The sequence below is a fragment of the Cervus elaphus genome, chromosome 20, assembly GCF_910594005.1.
Source record: "Cervus elaphus chromosome 20, mCerEla1.1, whole genome shotgun sequence".
NCBI classification, from domain to species: domain Eukaryota; kingdom Metazoa; phylum Chordata; class Mammalia; order Artiodactyla; family Cervidae; genus Cervus; species Cervus elaphus.
Window position 1 is genome coordinate 72449154 of NC_057834.1, and position 21496 is coordinate 72470649.

A 21496-nucleotide genomic window follows, 5' to 3' on the forward strand; every position below is an offset into this window, starting at 1 on the left:
TAAACTGTGGAGGTGGTTTTGAAATGTAAAGTTACCAATAAACACTGAACACCGCTGTGAGAAAGGGGAAGCTTACAGGTTCAGGTGACAGGTGTTCATTCCTTATCACTGTGTAACAAACTGCCCCAAGACGCACTGATTCAAAACAGCCACTGTTTACTCAATCTCATGATTCAGTGGGACAGGGCTGGGCTAGATGGCTTGTACTCCACATGGTATCAAATGAGGTCCTTCAGCTGGCTGCTGAGCAGATCTCGAAGGCCTAACACATTCTTGAAATTTTTCATCTTCAGTTTAATGGTAGTACAGTATAGAAGGGCTTCCCCAGTGGCTCATCAGTAAAGAACCCGCCTCCCGCCTGCAGGAGACACATGGGTTCGATCCTTGGGTCAAGAGATCCACTGGAGTAAGAAATGGCAACCCACTCCAATATTCTTGCCTGGAGAATCCCATGAATGGAGGAGCCTGGTGGGCTACAGTCCATGGGGTCGCAAGAGAGTGGAACACGACTTAGCAACTAAACAACAGCATAGAAATCGGCTAAAAAACCAAAACATGACCCACACTTGTGTGTGGCACTGCACAGTATTTAGGAAGTCCTGCTCTTCTCCATCTGCCTTCTTCCTAGTTACCCCTCCTAAGGGAAGAGGAGTTGCTAACCAGATAGGTGAGCCCAAGATACCCATTAGGCTATACTTTCACAAATAAACAGGGCTGATGTATTAACAGGTCAGAAACCATCTGCAATTGGTCACTTGCCCTGTTAGGGGCAGGCCTATCATTCTCTCTTCCAAATGAGGTGGGAAATCAGAATTTGGGCTTTCCTGAGCCAGGCTTTCTCTATGAAAGGTAAGGGATGACAGGGGCATAAGTCATTTAATCACAGCCTACCTGAGAAGTCTGCAGTCACAGTGCTCTTCTAAAGCTATTACATGAGTGGTATACTTTGTTTTCCATTGATTCATCTTCCTTATGGTTACAACCTCCTGGGCAGAATTGCAAAGCAGAGGCTGGTATGGTTCAGGTGCCAAAATCTTGACCTCAGATCCCATGCAATGTACTCAAATTCTGAGGTCTTGTTCATTAAGGGAAGAAAAGGGAAACATGGATTATGAAAACTATAATTAGATTTAGTTCAATTTCCAAATTACCATATGAACTTTAGCTCCCCAAAGCAGTGAGGACTATTACAAATGACTGAGGGGTGTTCCTCAACCTTTGTCAGTGGCAGGAAAGAAAGATGTGCATGCAGTCATCTATATGAAGAAATGTTTATATGAAGTTTTGTTCAGTCCCTCCCTCCTACATGCATTCCTCCACCCCCATAACTCAGGGAAGTTTGCAGGAGTAATTTACTAAGAGAACAAAAAACAACGTACACACTGTAGTTAATAAAACTTTTCTATATGTTAAAGTTTTACCAGGAAGACCTATTTTTTCCCTTAAATGTATGTGTATACATTTTTATGTGTACATAAATCAAAATGGCTGGCTCTGAAACAGCTAGCTAGGAGAACAAGTCATGGCTTAATTCTGTAACGTAAAGCTCATCCAAACTTTGGCTGATGTAGCTGTAACATCTGCCCTTCCAGCCAAGTCTCCCACTTAACCTGCTTCAGCTGTCACCTGCCCCCACCTGCCAGGAGGGAGATGGATGTCCAAGTGAGGTGAAAAGATAGTACACAACTGGCCCAGTGCCTCTTCTCATGCTGTGGTAACTGCTGAATCAAGACTTAAACCCTTTCACATATTTTACCTGACTATAGTCCTTTAAGGTTGACTCTTCGTTTTTCCTTTTGTGAACATCATTATCCTGATCTGTCCAAAGGCAACTGAACCAAGACAAGCCTGCGGTTTCTCAGGCTCGGCCTCATCAATTCTAGTCACCCTATTTCCACTCCACCTCAGTCAGTCGCCATCATGGACTTAGACTCACTGCTTGAAACTGTTCAGTGGTCAAGATTCTGGACTTTGACTATCCCAGTCTGTTCTCCTGTTAGCCTTCCCTCCAGTTCGCTCTAACCCAACCTTGACCTGCACTTTGGAATTATCTGAGGTGGCCCCAAAATCCTGTAGACTCCAAAGACTATAAACTCCTGATCTCGAGTATTTCAGCCCCTCCCAGTCCTCCACCCCCATCAGGATACATTTTCCTCCCTAGTCAATCTGGATCCATTGGTGAGACGTTTCTTTATCTCTTTTTTTTTTTCTCTGTTACTCGCACCTGCCACTTCCAGCCAAGGAAATACCCACTGTTCCTTCTGTGACCTAATCCATCAAGAAACCATTCCTCCATGCATCCAGCTGTTGTATTCAATAGCTTTTATCTTGGTCGTCATCTCTTCTGGCCAGGAAATATTATTTGACATTACTGACCCTTCCCTCTTGAAGCTCCAGCCTCTCTTGGCGACTGCAGGAAGGTAAACTTTCTGCTTCTGTCTCTCTGCTCTTTTTCTCTTCGCTGGTTTTCTTACTCTGCCCACTGCTTGCTAGTCTCCCATAATGCCTGTGCTCTTATCTTCTTCCTCTATACTGTCTAACTTGAATGTCTTATTCTCCCTCTCCTGCTTTGCTCTCACTTCTCTGCAGAAAACACCAATGTCTCCATCCTTACATCTCTTTTTTTAAAATAATTTGTTTTTGGTTGCTTTTAGTTTTGTTACTGCATATGGGTTTTCTCTAGTTGCAGACAGCAGGCTTGTCAGCGTGGCTTCTTTTGTTGTGGAGCACAGGCTCTAGGTGTGTACTTCAGTAATTGCAGCATTTGAGCTCAGTAGTGGCTCATGGACCCTAGAGCACGCAGGCTTCAGTAGTTGTGGTGTATGGGCTTAGTTGCTCACGACATGTGGAATCTTCCTGGACCAGGGATCGAACCCATGTCTCCTGCATCAACAGGCAGATTCTTACTCATTACACCCCCACGGAGGTCCAACCACCCTTACATCTCTACACCTCTGCTCCAGATGCAAATTTCCTATTAACTCTGTAACATGCCCATCCATGTTATTGTGAAGTCCTAACTCAGCATATCCAGAACCAGACACATCATCTTTCTGAGATAAATGCTTAGCGCCATACCTGGCACATGACAGGTACTCAAAGGGAAGGTACTGTTCCCCTGTTCTCCATCTTCCCCATTGGGGAAGTCTTCCTAAAATGGTTTTAACAATGTCTTTCTGCTTTTTTATGTTCTATGGCCCACCTCTGCCTAACAAAACATGAGGCAACCCCTACATTCAAGATCTGACATTCAAGACTCCATAAAAGGACACCACCACAGGCTTATGTTCATCACTCCCCTGCTTATGCTCCAAACTGCCTTTTTGCTGGTCATCTGCCTGTTTCTCTCACTGCTCTGCTCTGGACTTCAAGAAGTGATATTTCCGAGATGCCAAATTGACTTTCCAGTGAGTCACTGACCTGAGATGAGGACAGAAAAAGGGAAGAGGGTATTTCTCTCCCTGTCTGGCTTGGGTTGGGTTGCAGCTCTGCCATTTCCCAGCTCCCACCAGGCAATCCCCCACCACTGGATACCTCAGGATTCTGGGTTCTGGGAACACCACCTCCTCTCCTGTCCCACTGGCACTAGGAGTGATAAGAGGTTTCCTACTGTTGGAATTTCTGGGTTACCTATACTTTGATCACCTATGTGACAGTTCCCCATATTACATTCCCTAAAGTGATGTGTCTTTCTGCCTGGACCCAACTGACAGACTTCAGCCAAAACCAAACTAGCTGATATTGAATGTTACTCAACATAATACCACATTCTATGCACGCTAGCTACTGTGCTGGATACAGTAAGTTTTCACCTTTTATTTCTGTTCATATGGTTAACTCCCCCTAGAGTATTCTCCTTGCCTCCAACCCACCTAACAAACTACTACTAACCTTTCAAATCCATTCAGAAACCAGTACTTGGAGCATCTTCTCTGTGCAAGGCAATAGGCCAGGGGCTTGGGGTGCCCAGGGAAGGAATAAGACCATCCCAGGCATCAATGAGCTGATGCTCTACATTTCTTCATAAAACATTTTTTGTTTTTTCCCCCCCAATACGTGCATCCTTGGAATTCCCATTTGACTCTTATTTTTACTTTGTTTTTAATAAACACTATAGCACTTACTATCCTGCACTCAATATGCCAGCAAATTTGGAAAACTCAGCAGTGGCCACAGGACTAGAAAAGGTCAGTTTTCATTCCAATCCCTAAGAAAGGCAATCCCAAAGAATGCTCAAACTACTGCACAATTGCACTCATCTCACACGCTAGTAAAGTAATGCTCAAAATTCTCCAAGCCAGGCTTCAGCAATATGTGAACCGTAAATTTCCAGATATTCAAGCTGGTTTTAGAAAAGGCAGAGGAACCAGAGATCAAATTGCCAATATCCGCTGGATCATCAAAAAAGCAAGAGAGTTCCAGAAAAACATCTATTTCTGCTTTATTGACTATGCCAAAGCCTTTGACTGTGTGGATCACAATAAACTATGGAAAATTCTGAAAGAGATGGGAATACCAGACCACCTGACCTGCCTCTTGAGAAACCTATACACAGGTCAGGAAGCAACAGTTAGAACTGAACACGGAACAACAGACTGGTTCCAAATAGGAAAAGGAGTATGTCAAGGCTGTATATTGTCACCCTGCTTATTTAACTTCTATGCAGAGTACATCATGAGAAACGCTAGGCTGGAGGAAGCACAAGCTGGAATCAAGATTGCCAGGAGAAACATCAATAACCTCAGATATGCAGATGACACCACCCTTATGGCAGAAAGTGAAGAGGAAATAAAAAGCCTCTTGATGAAAGTGAAGGAGGAGTGTGAAAAGGTTGGCTTAAAGCTCAACATTCAGAAAACTAAGATCATGGCATCTGGTCCCATCACTTCATGGGAAATAGATGGGGAAACAGTGTCAGACTTTATTTTTGGGGGCTCCAAAATCACTGTAGATGGTGATTGCAGCCATGAAATTAAAAGACGCTTACTCCTTGGAAGGAAAGTTATGACCAACCTAGATAGCATATTAAAAAGCAGAGACATTACTTTGCCAACAAAGGTCCATCTAGTCGAGGCTATGGTTTTTCCAGGGGTCATGTATGGATGTGAGAGTTGGACTGTGAAGAAAGCTGAGTGCCAAAAAATTGATGATTCTGAACTGTGTTGTTGGAGAAGACTTGAGAGTCCCTTGGACTGCAAGGAGATTCAGCCAGTCCATCCTAAAGGAGATCAGTCCTGGGTGATCACTGGAAGGACTGATGCTGAAGCTGAAACTCCAATACTTTGGCCACCTCATGCGAAGAGTTGACTCATTGGAAAAGACCCTGATGCTGGGAGGGATTGGGGGCAAGAGGAGAAGGGGACGACAGAGGATGAGAGGGCTGGATGGTATCATCGACTCGATGGACATGAGTTTGAGTAAACTCTGGGAGTTGGTGATGGACAGGGAGGCCTGGTGTGCTGCGATTCATGGGGTCACAAAGAGTCAGACATGACTGAGTGACTGAACTGATAGCACTTGCTAAGTGTCAGGCACTTTAAGGACTTACAACTTATTTTATGTAACCATTATGTACATATGTATGTATGTATGTATGAAATGTACATACATATATAACAATTTAGGTAACCTTTAGGTAAACCTAGGAGATAAGTTCTACTATTATCCTCATCATTTTATTAATGAAACCAAGGCACAGAGAAATTAAGTAACCTGCCTAAAGTCACAGAGCTAATATGTATAATTCTGTTCCACTTTCATTTTAGCTAAGCACTATAGCTATGTGCATACCTATTTCTGCATCAACAGCAGAAACTGCTGGATTTTTTCCTTTTCTTTTACAGTTACAGAACATACGATTTTTAGCTGGGAATGGTCCCACCTTTCCATGGGATGTGAATGAACGTGGTTTGTGCAACTTCTGGGAGGTGTCCTCAAAGAAAGGTGAGCTTGAAATGAGGCTCCGTCCCTTTACCTTCTCCCCACTAACTAGTATGCTCACCTGATGGCAGGGGCAGCAGCAATCATCTTGGACCATGAGGTGGAAGTTGCATTTTGAAGATGGAAGAATGAGGAGCCTGGGTCTCCTGATCAAGTAGCTGCCATAGAAGGTAGATGAAGTTGTAAAATATTTTTTAAATTTTTTGATACAGAAAGCCTCAGATAAGAGGAAGCTGGAATGAAACCTCCCTGAGTCCCTGGTCTTTTAAGGTCTGTACTGGCTATAGGTGGCATTAAGATAGGAATGTCTCCACCTTTGGGGCAGAGCTCCCCCTTTGTCAATACCTTCCTGAATTCTGAGTGTGTGAGGCAGAGCAGTGAAAGAGGGCACAGAGGAAACAGGTCCTCAAACATGGAAACCTATAATTTTCCCTTCTCCATCTTCATGCTGTAAGCTCTGCCCTCTTCCCGCTTGCCTCAGAAAAGCAGATACTCTTCCATCATGCTTAGGCTAATCCTTTCACCTTACCCCCATAACATTTTTGCACCTCAATTTTCTCATCTGTAAAATGAGATTTTGTACTTCTTAGGATTGAGGGGATAATTTTAATGGCAAGGGTTAAATAAAGTTGCTGTCATGAAGCGGGTGTTTAGAAAAATGTGAGATATCTTCCTTTGCCTCTTGACTCTGGTCCTCCTCAAGAGGAAACTTACTCCGTCAGTTTTTGGAGATAATGCTTCTTCTTGGATTTCTTGCTATTAATACCTCCCTGGCTACTCTTTTTGTTCCCTCTGAAGAACTCATTCTTTGACTATCCTTCAACTGTCTATGCTCTGGGTTTTTGTCTTCAACCCTCATCTCTCTATACACCATCTACACTCCCCCTGCATGACCTCACATGGTCCAGAGCTTCAAGTGTCTTTTGTAGGTGAACGAATTTTAAATCTCAAGCCTAGATCAGCCTCCTGGGCTCTAGACCTTCTCTTTCTTCCCTCTTTCCCTAAATACCTACTTTCCTTTTAGTCCTTTCATTCAGTAAGTATTTACTGACAGCTTGCTATGTACTTGGCATTGCATATCAACTGCCACTGTACATCTTCTCCAGGATGTTCCACAGAGACCTCAGGCTCAACACATGCAAGTATGAACTTGACCCACTTCTCTGTCTATCTCCTTCATGACTGTTTCAGCATCCACCCATAGTCCCTGGTTAGAAATGGGAGTTTTTTTCTGACTTCCCCTGCTTCTCTACATATCACTTAGTTCATCAAGTCCCATCAATTTGGCTTCCTTTAATATCTCTCAATTTGTATACTTATCCCTCTCTCCAAACCACCTCCCTAGGTCCAGCCCTCATCATTTTCTTACCTAGATGACCTCAACAGCCCTGAACTGGTCATCCAGCCTCCCATCTTGTGCTGTTCCAGCTTGGGATCCATAATTCAGATGGCTGACACAACACACACATCTGCACACACATCCAAGCCCACAGCTAATATCCTCACTGATGAAAAGCTGAAAGCATTCCAAGATCCAAGAACAAGACAAGGATGCCCACTCTTGCCACTTTTATTCAACATACTAATAGTTCTGGACATCCTAGATACAGCTATCAGAGAAGGAAAGGAAATAAAAGGAATCCAAATTGGAAAGGAAGAACTAATACTGTCACTGTTTGCAGGTGACATGATACTATACACAGAAAACCCTAAAGGTGCCACAAGACCACTACCAGAGCTCATCAATGAATCAGTAAAGTTGCAAGATACACAATTAATATCTAGAAACCTGTTCCATTTCTATACACTTAACAATGAAATAGCAGAAAGAGAAATTAAGGAAACAATCCCATTTACCATCACATCAAAAATAATAAAATACCTGGCAATAAACTTACCAAAGGAGGCAAAAACCAATACTCCAAAAACTATAGATGTAGATGGATGAAAAGATGTACCATGTTCTTGGATTGGAAGAATCAATACTGTTAAAGTGGCTCTATAACCCAAGGCAACCTACAGATTCAATGTGATCCCTATCAAATTACCAATGGCATTTTTCACAGATCTGGAACAAAAAATTTTTAAATTTCTAGGAAACACAAAAGACCCCTAATAGCCAAAACAATCTTAAGAAAGAAGAACATAGCTGGAGGAGTCAGGCTCCTTGACCTGAGACTATACTTCAAAGCTACAGTAATCAAAACAGTATGATACTGGCACAAGAACAGACACTAGATCAGTGAAACAGAACAGAAAGCCCAGAAGTAAATTCACTCACTTATGGTCAAAATTAATCTACAACAAAGGAAGCAAGAATATTCAGTGAAGAAAAGACAGTCTCTTGTCAATAAATGGTGCTGGGAAAACAAGGCCGCTACCTGTAAAAGAATGAAATTAGAACATCTTGAACACCATATAAAAAACTCAAGATGGATTAAAGACCTAAATGTAAGACCAGATACCATAAAACTCCTAGAGGAAAAGATAGGGCTTTTTGGACATAAATTACAGTAGTATGTTTTTGGACCTGTCTCCTGGAGTAATGAAAATAAAAACAAAAATAAACAAATGGGGCCTAATTAAACTTAAAAGCTTTTGCAAAGCAAAGGAAACCATAAAAGGACAACCGACAGAGTATAAAAAATATTTGCAATGTTACCAAGAGATTAATTTCCAAAATATACAAACAGCTCATACAGATTAAGAAGATCAAAAAAACAACCCAATCAGTATATGGGCAGAAGGCCTAAACAGACATTTCTCCAAAGAGGACATACAGATGGCCAACAGTCACATGAAAAGATGCTTAACATGGTTAACTATTAGTAAAAGCAAATCAAAACTACAGTGAGGTATCACCTCACACCAGTCAAAATAGCCATCATTAAAAAGTCTACAAATAATAAATGTTGGAGAGTGTGTGCAGAAAAATGAATTCTCCTACACAATGCGGGGAATGTAGATTTGTGTAGCCACTGTGGAGACCACTAAAGAGGTTCCTTAAGAACTAAAATTAGAGTTGTCATATGATCCAGCAACCCCACTGCTGGGCATATAACTGAAGAAAACTCTAACTTGAATTAACATACATGCATCCAAATGTTCACTAGTGCCGTTTACAATAGCCAAGACATGGAAGCAACCTAAATGTCCATTGACAGATGAATGGATAAAGAAGATGTGGTATTCACATACACACACATGATGGAATATTACTCAGCCATAAAAAAGAATGAAATTATGCCATTTGCAGCAACATGGATGGACCTAGAGATTATATTAAATCAGAGAAAGACAAATAGCACATGATATCACTTATATGCATCTTTAAAAATGATACAAATGAACTTATTTACAAAACAGAAATATACTCACAGCCAAAGAAAACAAATTTATGGTTACCAAAAAGGTAAGGGGGGACGAGAAACTTGGGATTAACCAATACAGACCTCTATATACAAAATAACAGTAGACATAGAACTATACTCATATTTTATAATAACCTACACTGGAAGAGTATGTAAAAAAAAGAATATTTTTATATAAAACTGAATCACTATACTGTACACAACATTGTAAATCAACTATTTCAATTAACATTTTTTTAAATAAAAATGTTAAGAAAGGTAGGTGAGTACTTTAGTGCAACTAATAAATAGCACAGGAATCTTGGTTGTCTATAAAACTATCAGATTTAACTTTAAAAAAAGAAGTTAAAGCCAAAATATAATGCCTATTTAAAAGAAAACAAACCCAAATATATTTTCTAGATACCTACTGTGTGTGTGGTGGGTTTGGTCATTTTTCTATTCCATCATTGGTCATTTTCTTATTGATTTGAAGTTCTTTACACACTAAGGAAACCAGCCCTTTTTTGTGATATGTATTATAATTGTTATTTTCCAGTTTGTCTTGATTTTGTTTATGGTATTTTATTTTTTGTTTTACAGAAATCCATATATTTGGATTTATTGATTTTTTAGTGGCTTCTAGGTTTGGAGTTATACTGCTTCAAGTTATTAAATAACTTCATTACATTTTATTTTAGTGCTTTTGATGGTCATATTATTTGTATTTTCTTCATCTGAAATGTACCTCTGTAAAAGGACTGAAGTGGGAATTTTGTCTCAGAATCACTAACAATGAACATTCCTCCTCTTCTAAGCAAATTTGAAATGCCACTTTTATCACTGTTAGGGACAGTAAAATGGATACAATCTCTATGAAAGCAGTTTGGTAATATCTATCAAAGAATGCACGAACAAGCCTTTGACCCAGCAATTCAATTTCCTAGGAATCTATCCTACAGATAAATCTGCACTTGTGTACAGTAATATAAGAATAAGGATGTTCACTGAAACACTAGGAAAATACAGAACAGTGATATGGCCAACTATTGGGGACTATTAAATCATTGTGATACTTAAGTACAATGGAACAAGGCAGTTCTATTGCATTAATAAGTGAGTTAGCAAGCATAGTATACCACCAATGGCATGCAAAACCACCTACATTAATAACATCAACAAACATAAAGAGGGTAGATGCAGAAATGCTGACATGTGCATAAGACAAATCTGAAAATATTTCCAAGAAACCATTTTCACTGATGGCTTATAGAGTTGAAGGGTTGGGAAATAGGAAAAACAAAGATGTTTACTTTTCCCTGTACTTTTTTGACAATTTGGGATTTTGTATTTTTTGCATGAATTGTTTGTTGCAGCATTGTTAAAATTTCACTCACTCACTGATTTCTTCGCATTCATCGAGGTAGAACCCTAATCTCATGCAAAGATATGAATTGTCAGAAGGGTTCACCGGTAGCTCAGTCGGTCAAGAATCTGTCAGAAGAGGTACAAGATAGCCATGGCTAGAGGAGCTACAGGCAGAGTCTCTTTGCACCGGAATCATGGAGGAGAGGAGCAGGCGTTCTTATTCGAAAGTCATTTTCCTGGGCCTCACTGGAGTGACGCCCAGAAGGCCTTGCCTCGCTGCCGCCCGGGCTGCTTTTCCCAGTTCCCGGATCAGGCTCCGGAGTCGGCAGGGCCCTGGACCGGAGCCACCGAGCCAGGGAAGCAGGAGGAGGGATAGACTAGAGGAGCGAGCGACTAGAAGGAAAAGAGCTGCAGAAAGCCGAAGACAGTAGGGAGAGCGGGCAGAAAATGCGAGGCGAGTGTACACCCTTTAAGAAAAGGAGAGAAATGACTGGTGTAGAAAATAAAACAAGGGGTGGGGAAAAAAACCTCCGACTCCGCCGGGACTCGAACCCGGAACCTTTGAATGCCTTCAGCCTCTAGAAGTCCAATGCGCTATCCATTGCGCCACGGAGCCACCTGTTGGAGTTTCCGCGCATCTGCTCTGTTAAGCCAGAGGCGACGGCCCCGCGCCCTTCCCACCGCCCCCATAACTGTTGGTCTGTATGGCTGAGGCCTGGGCACTTCCAAACATCGGCCGCTAGCGCCCGTCCTCATTCGGCAACCGCCTTTTAATAAAGTCGGCTTAGCCTTGCAAGAGAAGGGGGTTGCGAGGGCGCCGGGCGCTGGCTGGTGAGTCTGAGCGCAGCCGCAGGCCGGTCTCCCGCCCGCCCTGGGCGCCGCCGTACCTGGCCGAGCAGGACAAATCACGCCCGCGCTCTTCCTCCCCGGCTATTTTCCTTTCCGATCTCCCCCGCCTGCCCGCTCTCCCGCGGCCGGTTCCGCCCGGCCTGGCCCCGCCCCGGCGTTGCAGGCCTCCGGCTGGCAGTTGCGCCTTTAAGCCGGGCCGGTAACGCCGGGCACTTACGTCGCACCGTTTAGCGGCCGGTCCCGAGCAGCGACCCCTCCCGGGTCCCGACCTCTTGCCTGGCCGCACGCGGCCGGGATCCGCCGCGGCGGGCGCGGGTCGCGGCGACGTCTGTGTGAATGCTTGTGTGTGTTTATTTGCGCGGGGTTCGGCAAAATGGAGTTTGGGTTGCATTTCGCTCCCCACAGACCCAGAGCCGAATTTCTTAGGTATCCGGGCTCTGGTGGACTGAGGGGGACGACGCGCCCCGCGCTGCAGCATCCTCCGAGACCTCGTCCCAGCGCCGGCAGCTGGCTTGGTGGGCGCAGCGTAGCCGCCGACTCCGCGCGGCCAGAGCACGCGGCTGCGTGGGCGGCGGCGGCGAAGGGCCTGCGCGCGTGGGAGCGCGGGGAGCATGCGTGAGCGGTCGCGAGCGGTCGGGGGGCGCGCTCCCGAGAGCAGCCGCGGGGTTTCCGGGAGGCGGCGCAGCCAAAGGCTGGGTAAGCTCCCGCCGCTCCAATGGGCGCGGTCGCCACGAATCCAGGGGTTTGTCTGAGGGGACCTGGGGTTTCAGTGCTCCCTGTAATTCCTATTAGTACGACCCGAAAGCCACTTGAAATAGACGAGCCAAGTAAAAACCGCGTGGTTGCCCTGCAAACGCCTCTGCATACAAAACCCTTGAACCCCGCTCCAATCAGCTTGCGGTTTTCTGAGCCCGCCTACTTAGAAATTGCGGGGCTGCTGCTGTGCTATCTCTTCAGGCTCGTTTGCTGCCTACCCTGTGGTCCACTCCGCTCCACTCTGCCCAGCTACATCGTGCCTTCCGCACCCTATCCCAGTGCTAGAGAGGGAAGAAGCACCCAGGAAGGGTCGAGTAGAGTAGGGATCAGTGCGTTCTTATTTAACTTCACTCCGCTTTGATTAAGCCAAAGTCTTTGTGTAGATCACAACAAACTGTGGAAAATTCTTTAAGAGATGGGAATACCAGACCACCTTACCTGCCTCCTGGGAAATCTGTATGGAGGTCAAGAAGCAACAGTTAGAACGGGACATGCAACAACAGACTGGTTTCAAATAGGAAAAGGAGTCAAGGCTGTATATTGTCACCCTGCTTATTTAACTTATATGCGGAGTACGTCATGCGAAATTTCGGGCTGGATTAAACACAAGCTGGGATCAAGATTGCCGGGAGAAATATCAATGACCTCAGATACGCAGATGATACCACCCTTATGGCAGAAAGTGAAGAGGAGCTAGAGTCTCTTAATGAAAGTGAAAGAGGAGAATGAAAAGCTGGCCTAAAACTCAACATTCAAAAAACTAAGATCATGGCATCCAGTCCCATCACTTCATGGCAAATAGATGGGGAAACAATGGAAACAATGACAGAGTTTATTTTCTTAGGCTCCAAAATCACTGCAGATGGTGACTGCAGCCATGAAATTAGAAGGTGCTTGCTCCTTGGAAGAAAAGCTATGACCAACCTAGACAACATATTAAAAAGCAGGGACATTACTTTGCCAAAAAAAGTCCATCAAGTCAAAGCTATGGCTTTTCCAATAATCTTGTGAGCTGTACCATAAAGAAAGCTGAGTGTGGAAAAATTGATGCACTTGAATTGTGGTGTTGGAGAAGACTCTTGAGAGTCTCTTGGACTGCAGGATCAAACCAGTCAATCTTAAAGGAAATCAGTCCTGAATATTCATTGGAAGTTCTGATTCTGAAGCTAAAGCTCCAATACTTTGGCCACTTGATGCAAAGAACTGACTCCTTGGAAAAGACCCTGATGCTGGGAAAGATTAAAGGCAGTAGGAGAAGAGGATGACAGAAGATGAGATGTTTGGATGGCATCACTAACTTGATGGACATGAGTTTGAGCAGGCTCCAGGAGTTGGTGATGGACAGGCAAGCCTGGCATGCTGCAGTCCATGGGGTCACAAAGAGCTGGACACGACTGAGCAGCTGAACTGAACTGAACCACTACAATGTTATGAGCCAGATACTATCATCCTCTTTATAAGGAAGGGAAACTGCAGCTAAAGAGTTTGAATGACTTGTGTAGAGAGGCCCCGCTGGAGTGTGACAAGAACTTTGAAGAATCGTGTATTTTACCCTACTTGCCAGTTATGACCTCTTGCCAGTTTCATGGATGTTGACAGAACACATAGGACTCCTGGGTCAGAGATGAAAGACTATCACCGTAGCCAGAGTGTTAACATGATTGTATCAGTTCTCTGAACCCCACTTCTCACAGGAAAGAAGCAGGTGGGCTCAGATGGAAGACTGCACACAAAATGGGTTGCATTACATAAGAGGAATGCTGATCTTGGGGAACCTACCATTTCATAGCACGCAGTAAGCAAGCCGGCTCTTTGTCCCATAGACATTCCCTAATCCTTCAAGGTTGCTCACTGCAAACACAGCCTGTAAGAATGACCCAAGTGAGCAGGGTCTTACATTCATAGCACATTCAGCAAGAACGTGCAAGGATGCTAAGGGCCTGTGTGCATTGCCTCTCCAAACAATGCCAGAGCCCAGACTGATGCCAGGCCTGTATGTTTCATTTTACCGCAATACATTAAGTTTCTTGATAGTAAGCACTTTATGTAAAACATCATTATGCCCCCTTTAAGATTAATGAAATAAATATCCTCACATGCAGGAAGGAGAAATTCTGACATATACAAAATTAACTCTTAAAATAACAAATGACTTCAGAATGTTTCTGTTTAATCTTTTTTGAACTTGGAAATGTGCCGGGCATTAGTGGCATCTTAGAGTCTTCACTAGTCCTTGGAATTGCAATGCCTTAATGTTTCCTTGGAATACCATACAGAGGAATTCTGGGAGCATTGGAGCCAAATTACAAATGATGAATCATTGACATGATTAACAGTTCAGACTCATACATGAAAGGTCTGGGAACGGGGAATAGAAAAAGAAATCACATGTTAAGGAAAGATGTGTTTGTCCTTAATTCCATTTAATAAATCAAGCGAATAATTTTTAGATATTTGATTGCTTTTGGTAGTTGAGATCAAAACCCCTTGTCTTTGTCATGGAAAACATTACCAACATACAAGGTTACCAGACAGTGTGGGAAAACCAGGGCTTGTATGACCAACTCTGTGAGCAATCAAGGTGTGCTTTTTTACATCTTACAATTAGATGCCTGGGAAAGCCATGGCAGAACAAGTGCTGTGTATGTTCTCTGACAATAAGTGGTTTGTAGTGAGTCTGGTTTTAGAGGCAGCAATGTTAGCATGTAAAAGGAATGAAAACCTGTATTTAGTTTCCATCTAAGGAGAAAGATCTAGTAGGTTTTCTCATCCCCTTTCCTAAATCTAAGAGCTGAATTTTCTCAGGCAATAGTACATGCAGTTAACAGCCATCACATAACTTGCACCAAGAATTCCTACAGGTGAAAACAGACAAACCTCTTCCTTTCTGCCGACAGAGGGAGACAAAGCATGGACTATATAACCACCTGTGAGCCGACTGATCTTCACCCAGCTGCAATTTGAGTTCCCTGGGCAGCAAAACCCTACTTCATCTTGGTGTCTTATTTTTAAGTTCAGATCATTATACCCCTCTGGGAGTCTGAAGTAACATTTCTCATGCTTGTATAGAAGGATTATTTTTAAGTTACAGAGTTCTATTTGCAGTGCTTAGAAGCAGCTTCAGCCTTCCCCAGAATCTCTAGAAATCCACTGTATTTCTATTTATTTTCACTAGCTTTGCTTTGCTTCAGAGGGAGAAGGTCATTGGAGTACCAGTGTAATTCAATTCAAGGAGTATTTAGGGAGGATACAGTTGGGCCTACTGTGGGAGCTAGAATAGAAGTTTAAGACACAATCCCTACCTTTAAGGACACTTCAGATTCCTTGGGAGAAATACCTGTGACTATGAAACAAGGAGCAAACTAATGCAAGATGGCATATGAAAAAGTGGCAAAATGTGATTGGGTATCCCTACCAGTAAACTGTTTTTGAGTTTGAATTTCCAAATAAAAAGCATATACTCTATATTAATTATCTTTTTTAAAAGAAAAAATGTAAAGGAAGAGATTTTTTAAAAAATCAAACACTCCAAGAAGTTACGAACATAGGCTGTGAAGTCAGACTCCTGGTGTTCACGTCTTGGTTGTGCCTCTAATTTGTAAGACATCAGCTTTAACTTTTCTGAGCCTTCTCCTCCACCTCTGAAAAATCCTAAAGTTGTGAGGATTATGGGGGTTAATCCTTGCAAGGGTTTCTCTCTGTCCTGGCACATGGTAAGTGTGTAGCAACTGTTTGCTGTTATTATTAGCAAGCAGCTTTCAATAAAGAAATCTCATACATTCTGCAGGAACAAACCAACCTCAGATACAGGGTCAGCTAAATTTGTTGCAACTCAAGAAACATTCTCAACCTCCCTACTGGACTCCTACTCAGCTGTTGACATCACATTTACATGATATACCAAACAGAACACTCAGCTTCTCCAACTAGAACATCTACCTTCAGCTCCGTGGTTTCCTTATAATTCTCCCCCAAGAACCTTGTGTGGATTCTTATCTTCCTGAGTGCAACCACATGGTTTCCCAAAACAAGAGAAAAACAATGCATCCCTGAAGGATTTATGAAGACTCTTCTCTTGCCAGACAAAATCTGCTCACAACATTTAAATGATTGCTTTTTTCATCCTAATAATCATTAAGCAAGCTATTTAATACACTAGGTGGCAAGGTGGAATAGAAGAAAGAAAAGAAAAAGTGCCAGGATGAAGAAATTTAGATATTAACGTAGAAAAGAGACACAAGAGTCCTTATGAATGTACAGCTAGAGTGAGGGTTTGCAGCATCAGGACGCTGGGCAAGTAGGATAGAGGCCAGATGTGGCAAAGGGGCTGGGGGCAAGCTTGGTTCAGGATGAAGAACATGGATTTCATGCAGTAGGCCGTTTCTTTTGGCATGAGAATGGCTATGGAAGTGTTTTAAAGTGGTTAATTTAGGAGGTAATACACAGGCTGATCATCGAAAAAGCAAGAGAGTTCCAGAAAAACATCTATTTCTGCTTTATTGACTATGCCAAAGCCTTTGACTGTGTGGATCACAATAAACTGTGGAAAATTCTGAAAGAGATGGGAATACCAGACCACCTGACCTGCCTCTTGAGAAACCTATACACAGGTCAGGAAGCAACAGTTAGAACTGGACATGGAACAACAGACTGGTTCCAAATTGGAAAAGGAGTACGTCAAGGCTGTATATTGTCACCCTGCTTATTTAACTTCTATGCAGAGTACATCATGAGAAACGCTAGGCTGGAGGAAGCACAAGCTGGAATCAAGATTGCCAGGAGAAACATCAATAACCTCAGATATGCAGATGACACCACCCTTATGGCAGAAAGTGAAGAGGAAATAAAAAACCTATTGAAGAAAGTGAAGGAGGAGTGTGAAAAGGTTGGCTTAAAGCTCAACATTCAGAAAACTAAGATCATGGCATCTGGTCCCATCACTTCATGGGAAAAAGATGGGGAAACAGTGGAAACCGTGGCTGATTTATTTTTGGGGGCTCCAAAATCACTGTAGATGGTGATTGCAGCCATGAAATTAAAAGACGCTTACTCCTTGGAAGGAAAGTTATGACCAACCTAGATAGCATATTAAAAAGCAGAGACATTACTTTGCCAACAAAGGTCTGTCTGGTCAAGGCTATGGTTTTTCCAGTGATCATGTATGGATGTGAGAATTGGACTGTGAAGAAAGCTGAGTGCTGAAAAATTGATGATTCTGAACTGTGTTGTTGGAGAAGACTTGAGAGTCCTTTGGTCTGCAAGGAGATCCAACCAGTCCATCCTGAAGGAGATCAGTCCTGGGTGTTCATTGGAAGGACTGATGTTGAAGCTGAAACTCCAATACTTTGGCCACCTCATGAGAAGAGTTGACTCATTGGAAAAGACCCTGATGCTGGGAGGAATTGGGGGCAGGAGGAGAAAGGGACAACAGAGGATGAGATGGCTAGATGGCATCACCAACTCAATGGACATGAGTTTGAGTAAGCTCCGGGAGTTGGTGATGGACAGGGAGGCCTGGTGTGCTGCGATTCATGGGGTCGCAAAGAGTCGGACACGACTGAGCGACTGAACTGAAGTGACACAGGCTGAATGGAATGGGGTGCAAGGGTCAAGGAAAATTGGATCCCATTTGATTTGTGCTTAGTGTTATCTTATAACTTCCATCTCTTCAACAAGCAATAGTTGAGTGTCTCATTGACATACAAAGGAAAAAGACGTGTGCCTGGCTTACTGTCTAGAAGATGTGATGAAAGGTACACAGCTGTGATGCAAGGTAAAACAGTGTCCAAGTGAGTCAGATGCAGTGGTCTGGGGCTTCAAGGGGGGAGACTGAGATTACATCCTGAAAGGGCAAAGCAGGCAGGAAGCTGTATTTGGAAAGGGCTACCTAACCTAGGGCCGACTTGCCTGCAAGGAAGGCAGGGTTAGCAAACAGACTGTGGAGGATGGAGGAAAAAGATAGGTCAGGGCTGGGGAAATGGCAGTGGCTGAGCAGTCCAGTGTCTGAATGGGTCCAGCTAACTTGGCCTTGGCTGCAGCAGGTGCTGGTGGAGAAGGTCACCGAGGTTCAAGGCACTGGTGACCAAGTCAGGTTTGGGCCAGTTCCATGGTTCTGTGCCATCAGCGGATTCACAGGAGGACAGGAATCACAGCTGAGGATAAAAGGAACATGATCCAGCCCCCAAAGGGAAGGTTTTGGAAAGAACTGGTTGATCGTCTCGGGCCAGTAGGCTGGTGTTCAGAGAAGGAGTCTAGTCTCAAAGGGACACTAAGGCAGAAGCAGGTATACTGTGTCTGAGGCAGGCAGCACCATGTGTGGGATTCCAGACCTCGTGGCTGCCAACCAGGCTTCCAAGCCTGGAAGAGCTCAGGAAGAATGTAGAACCTTCCTGTAGGTGGTAGTCACTCCCTGCTGTCGGGATAGCTAGACAAAGGCCAAGCCTGACCTGGGTCTTCAAACCTGCTCCAGCTTTGAGCCGGCAAAACCCACACTTATTCACTTAAGCACTGAGCACAGCTAAATGCCAGGGTGCTCCGCTGGTCTCTGGGGACACCGTAGTGAGGAACACAAGTGCTTTCCTTGCTCCCATGTACTTTGCAGTCTTGAGCAAAGTCAGACAGGAGAGCATGGATGGATACCGGAAGATAGTTTGACTTGTCAGGAGACAAAGATCCTGAAGCCCTTTGAAGGCAAGGCTACAGGGCCTGAAATTGATGAGCCCGTGTCACCTCCTCCACAAACTGTCCCAGACCTTCTTCTTCAGCCAAGTCTGCTGGTGGGGATGGGCTCCTCTTCTAGGTTGGAGGTGGGAGTCGTATTGTTTTCTATCTTATTTCTGTATCCTCTCTGAGACTATCAGCATCTTGAGGGGAAGGAACCACACTTTCTTGTCGCTAGATCACCCATGTCACACAGCTTGTGGGATCTTAGTTGCCCAGCCAGAGATCAAACCTGGGCCCACAGCAGTGAAAGCTTGAAGCCCTAACCAGTGGACCACCACAGAATTCCTTAGCTTGTCTTCTTTTTAAACCAGAAGCTCTAGAAAGTTAAACATCCTTGCTTTCTAATTTAGGCAGTTCTCCCCAAGGTTTACTTAGCACCAGGCCCTGTCACTCCAGAGATGTTGCGTGAATGATCTTGGGAGTAGAACCTGATCTTCAGTGTCCTAATTCTGCCTTCAGTCTTGAAGTTTGTGGGAGTGGGTCTTGAATCCCATCCCTTCAGATCCACTTCTCTTTCTTCCATATTAGGAAACAAAGGCACTCTCCACTCCTGGCCCGCAAAGGATAACCATCTATTAAAACTTAACGAATCTTAGGTCTTTAGCAATTGAGAGTAATCATGAAGTCATAATGCATTGTGCCAGGCATTACACTAAATTCTCTGTGAATACGTGAATGTGCTCCATACTTCTTTTGACTCAGTCATTGCCCCCATCCCCGGATGAGAAGGGGAGCCATGGAGAGAGCAGCAGGATGGATCAGGCACCTGCCCCCAGCTGCCAGTTACCTTGAACTGTAGCTGCTTCTCCCAGGAAGAGGATCAGGAGGGAACCAGCAAACCACTGGAAATGGCCTTGTTAGACCAGTGTCCGCAGATTCTGCCACACACTAGAACCCTAATGCCCAGAATGCACGTGAGACCAATTAAAGCAGACTTTCTGGGGGTAGGACCCTGGCATCTATAGCTTTTTAAACTTCCCAGGTGATTCTCATAAGCACCCAAGTTTGAGAATGATTGCTTTCTGCTCTTCCTGTTAAAATGCTGAACATGGGCTAGGAGCATCAGCTTCACCTGGGAGCCCTATCCCAGCCCTGCTGCAGCCAAATCTCTGTATTTCAATAGATGTCCCAGGTGATTCATTTGCATTAAAGTTTGAGAAGCACTGGTTTAGGGCTTAGGTAGCAAACTCTTATTAACCCACTTGGCTTCTTTTATTGGCATTAAGTCCTTAATAAGCAGACCTCAAAATTCCATTGAAAAGCTCTGAATCAATCTGATTTATTAATTCAAAAAGTGACCTCAGAAAACTATGCTGTTTTACTTCCCACTGCGTGGGGAACTGGGGAAGAAAAGTTCAATTGCTAGTTATGCCCAACAGAACCTAGGTCGAGTCCATTCCAGAACTGGCAGAAGAATCACTCCTGGCTGTCTTTCTCCTTCTGAGATAGACTCAAGGACACAGGTAGGTGATGAGCACACCTGGGCCGCCAAGGCGGCTGATAAAATCCTCCAGCCAGCGGTGTCCACACTTTGATGGCTTCAGCTATTTCTCCATGGTGTATATGTGTCATAGCTCCACAAATGATACCAACAATTCTTCGTCCCAGCAGAGGTCTTGTTATTTGTCATCAGCTTTCTGATTTCAACTAGAAACACTGTCCATTTTTTTAGTTGTTTCTTTGTCATTACTTTAGAATGCTGTTTGCTTCACCTCATCTCTGCCAAGTCCTTGAAGCTGCTTCACAAGGTCTGTAAGAATACAATTTTTGCAGGCAGTGGTAGTTTGAAAACAATCATATATGAGTCATATAATTTCAGCCTTAAACCTGAGACCACTGTCAGAGCAACCAGGCTTATCTTTGTAAGTCGGTCAGAGGAGGAGGAGAAAGTCTCAGAGAGGCATGACTGTGTAGGGCAGCATGGTTTAGAAGGATTTGTGGGCAGGTGTATGACCTGGGAAATTACTTAGACTCTCTGAACCCATTTCACACCTCTGAAGTGGAGAAAGTTATTTCCTCTTTTGTTTGTTTTTTTTTTTTTTTTAGAAAGTTATTTCTATTTCACAGGATTGTGGTAACAGTAAGGGGAGTAATAGTTATCTTTGTTGCCTTTAGTCGCTAAGTTGTGTTGCAACCCCATGGACTGTAGCCCTCCAGGATCCTCAACCCTCATGGGATTCCCCAGGCAAGAATAATGAAGTGGGCTGCCATTTGCTCCGCTGGGGGCATCTTTCGGACTCAGGGATTGAACCCGAGTCTCCTGCATTGGCAGGCAAATTCTTTACCCCTGAGCCACCAGGGAAGCCCAGTAATTATCTAGGGCTGTGTTAACCAGTTATCTCAGACCTTAGCAGCTCAAAACAATAAAATTATCTCAGTTTCTGTGGGTCAGGGAGCCACTTAGCTGAGTGGTTTACACTGAGGGTCTCTCTCGAGGTTGTTTGGGGCTGTGAGTACCTCGAGGTTTGACTGGGGCGGGAGGGTCTGCTCCCAAGATGACGCCACTCACT

The 21496-nt window shown here is 43.9% G+C and overlaps 1 protein-coding gene and 1 non-coding gene across 2 annotated transcripts; both read right to left on the minus strand.

Moving 5' to 3' along the window:
• Positions 1-11189: 11189 nt before the first annotated feature.
• TRNAR-UCU lies at positions 11190-11274 on the minus strand. The gene is given in 2 exon segments: positions 11190-11225; positions 11238-11274. It is a non-coding gene; the product is annotated as a tRNA-Arg (tRNA).
• Positions 11275-11575: 301 nt separating this feature from the next.
• Positions 11576-14090, minus strand: LOC122676756. Its single transcript, XM_043876336.1, has 2 exons — positions 14043-14090; positions 11576-12422 (listed from the first exon to the last, which is right to left on the minus strand). The coding sequence occupies exons 1-2, from the start codon at positions 14088-14090 to the stop codon at positions 11721-11723; spliced, it is 750 nt and encodes a 249-aa protein (XP_043732271.1). The 3' UTR covers positions 11576-11720.
• Positions 14091-21496: the final 7406 nt, after the last annotated feature.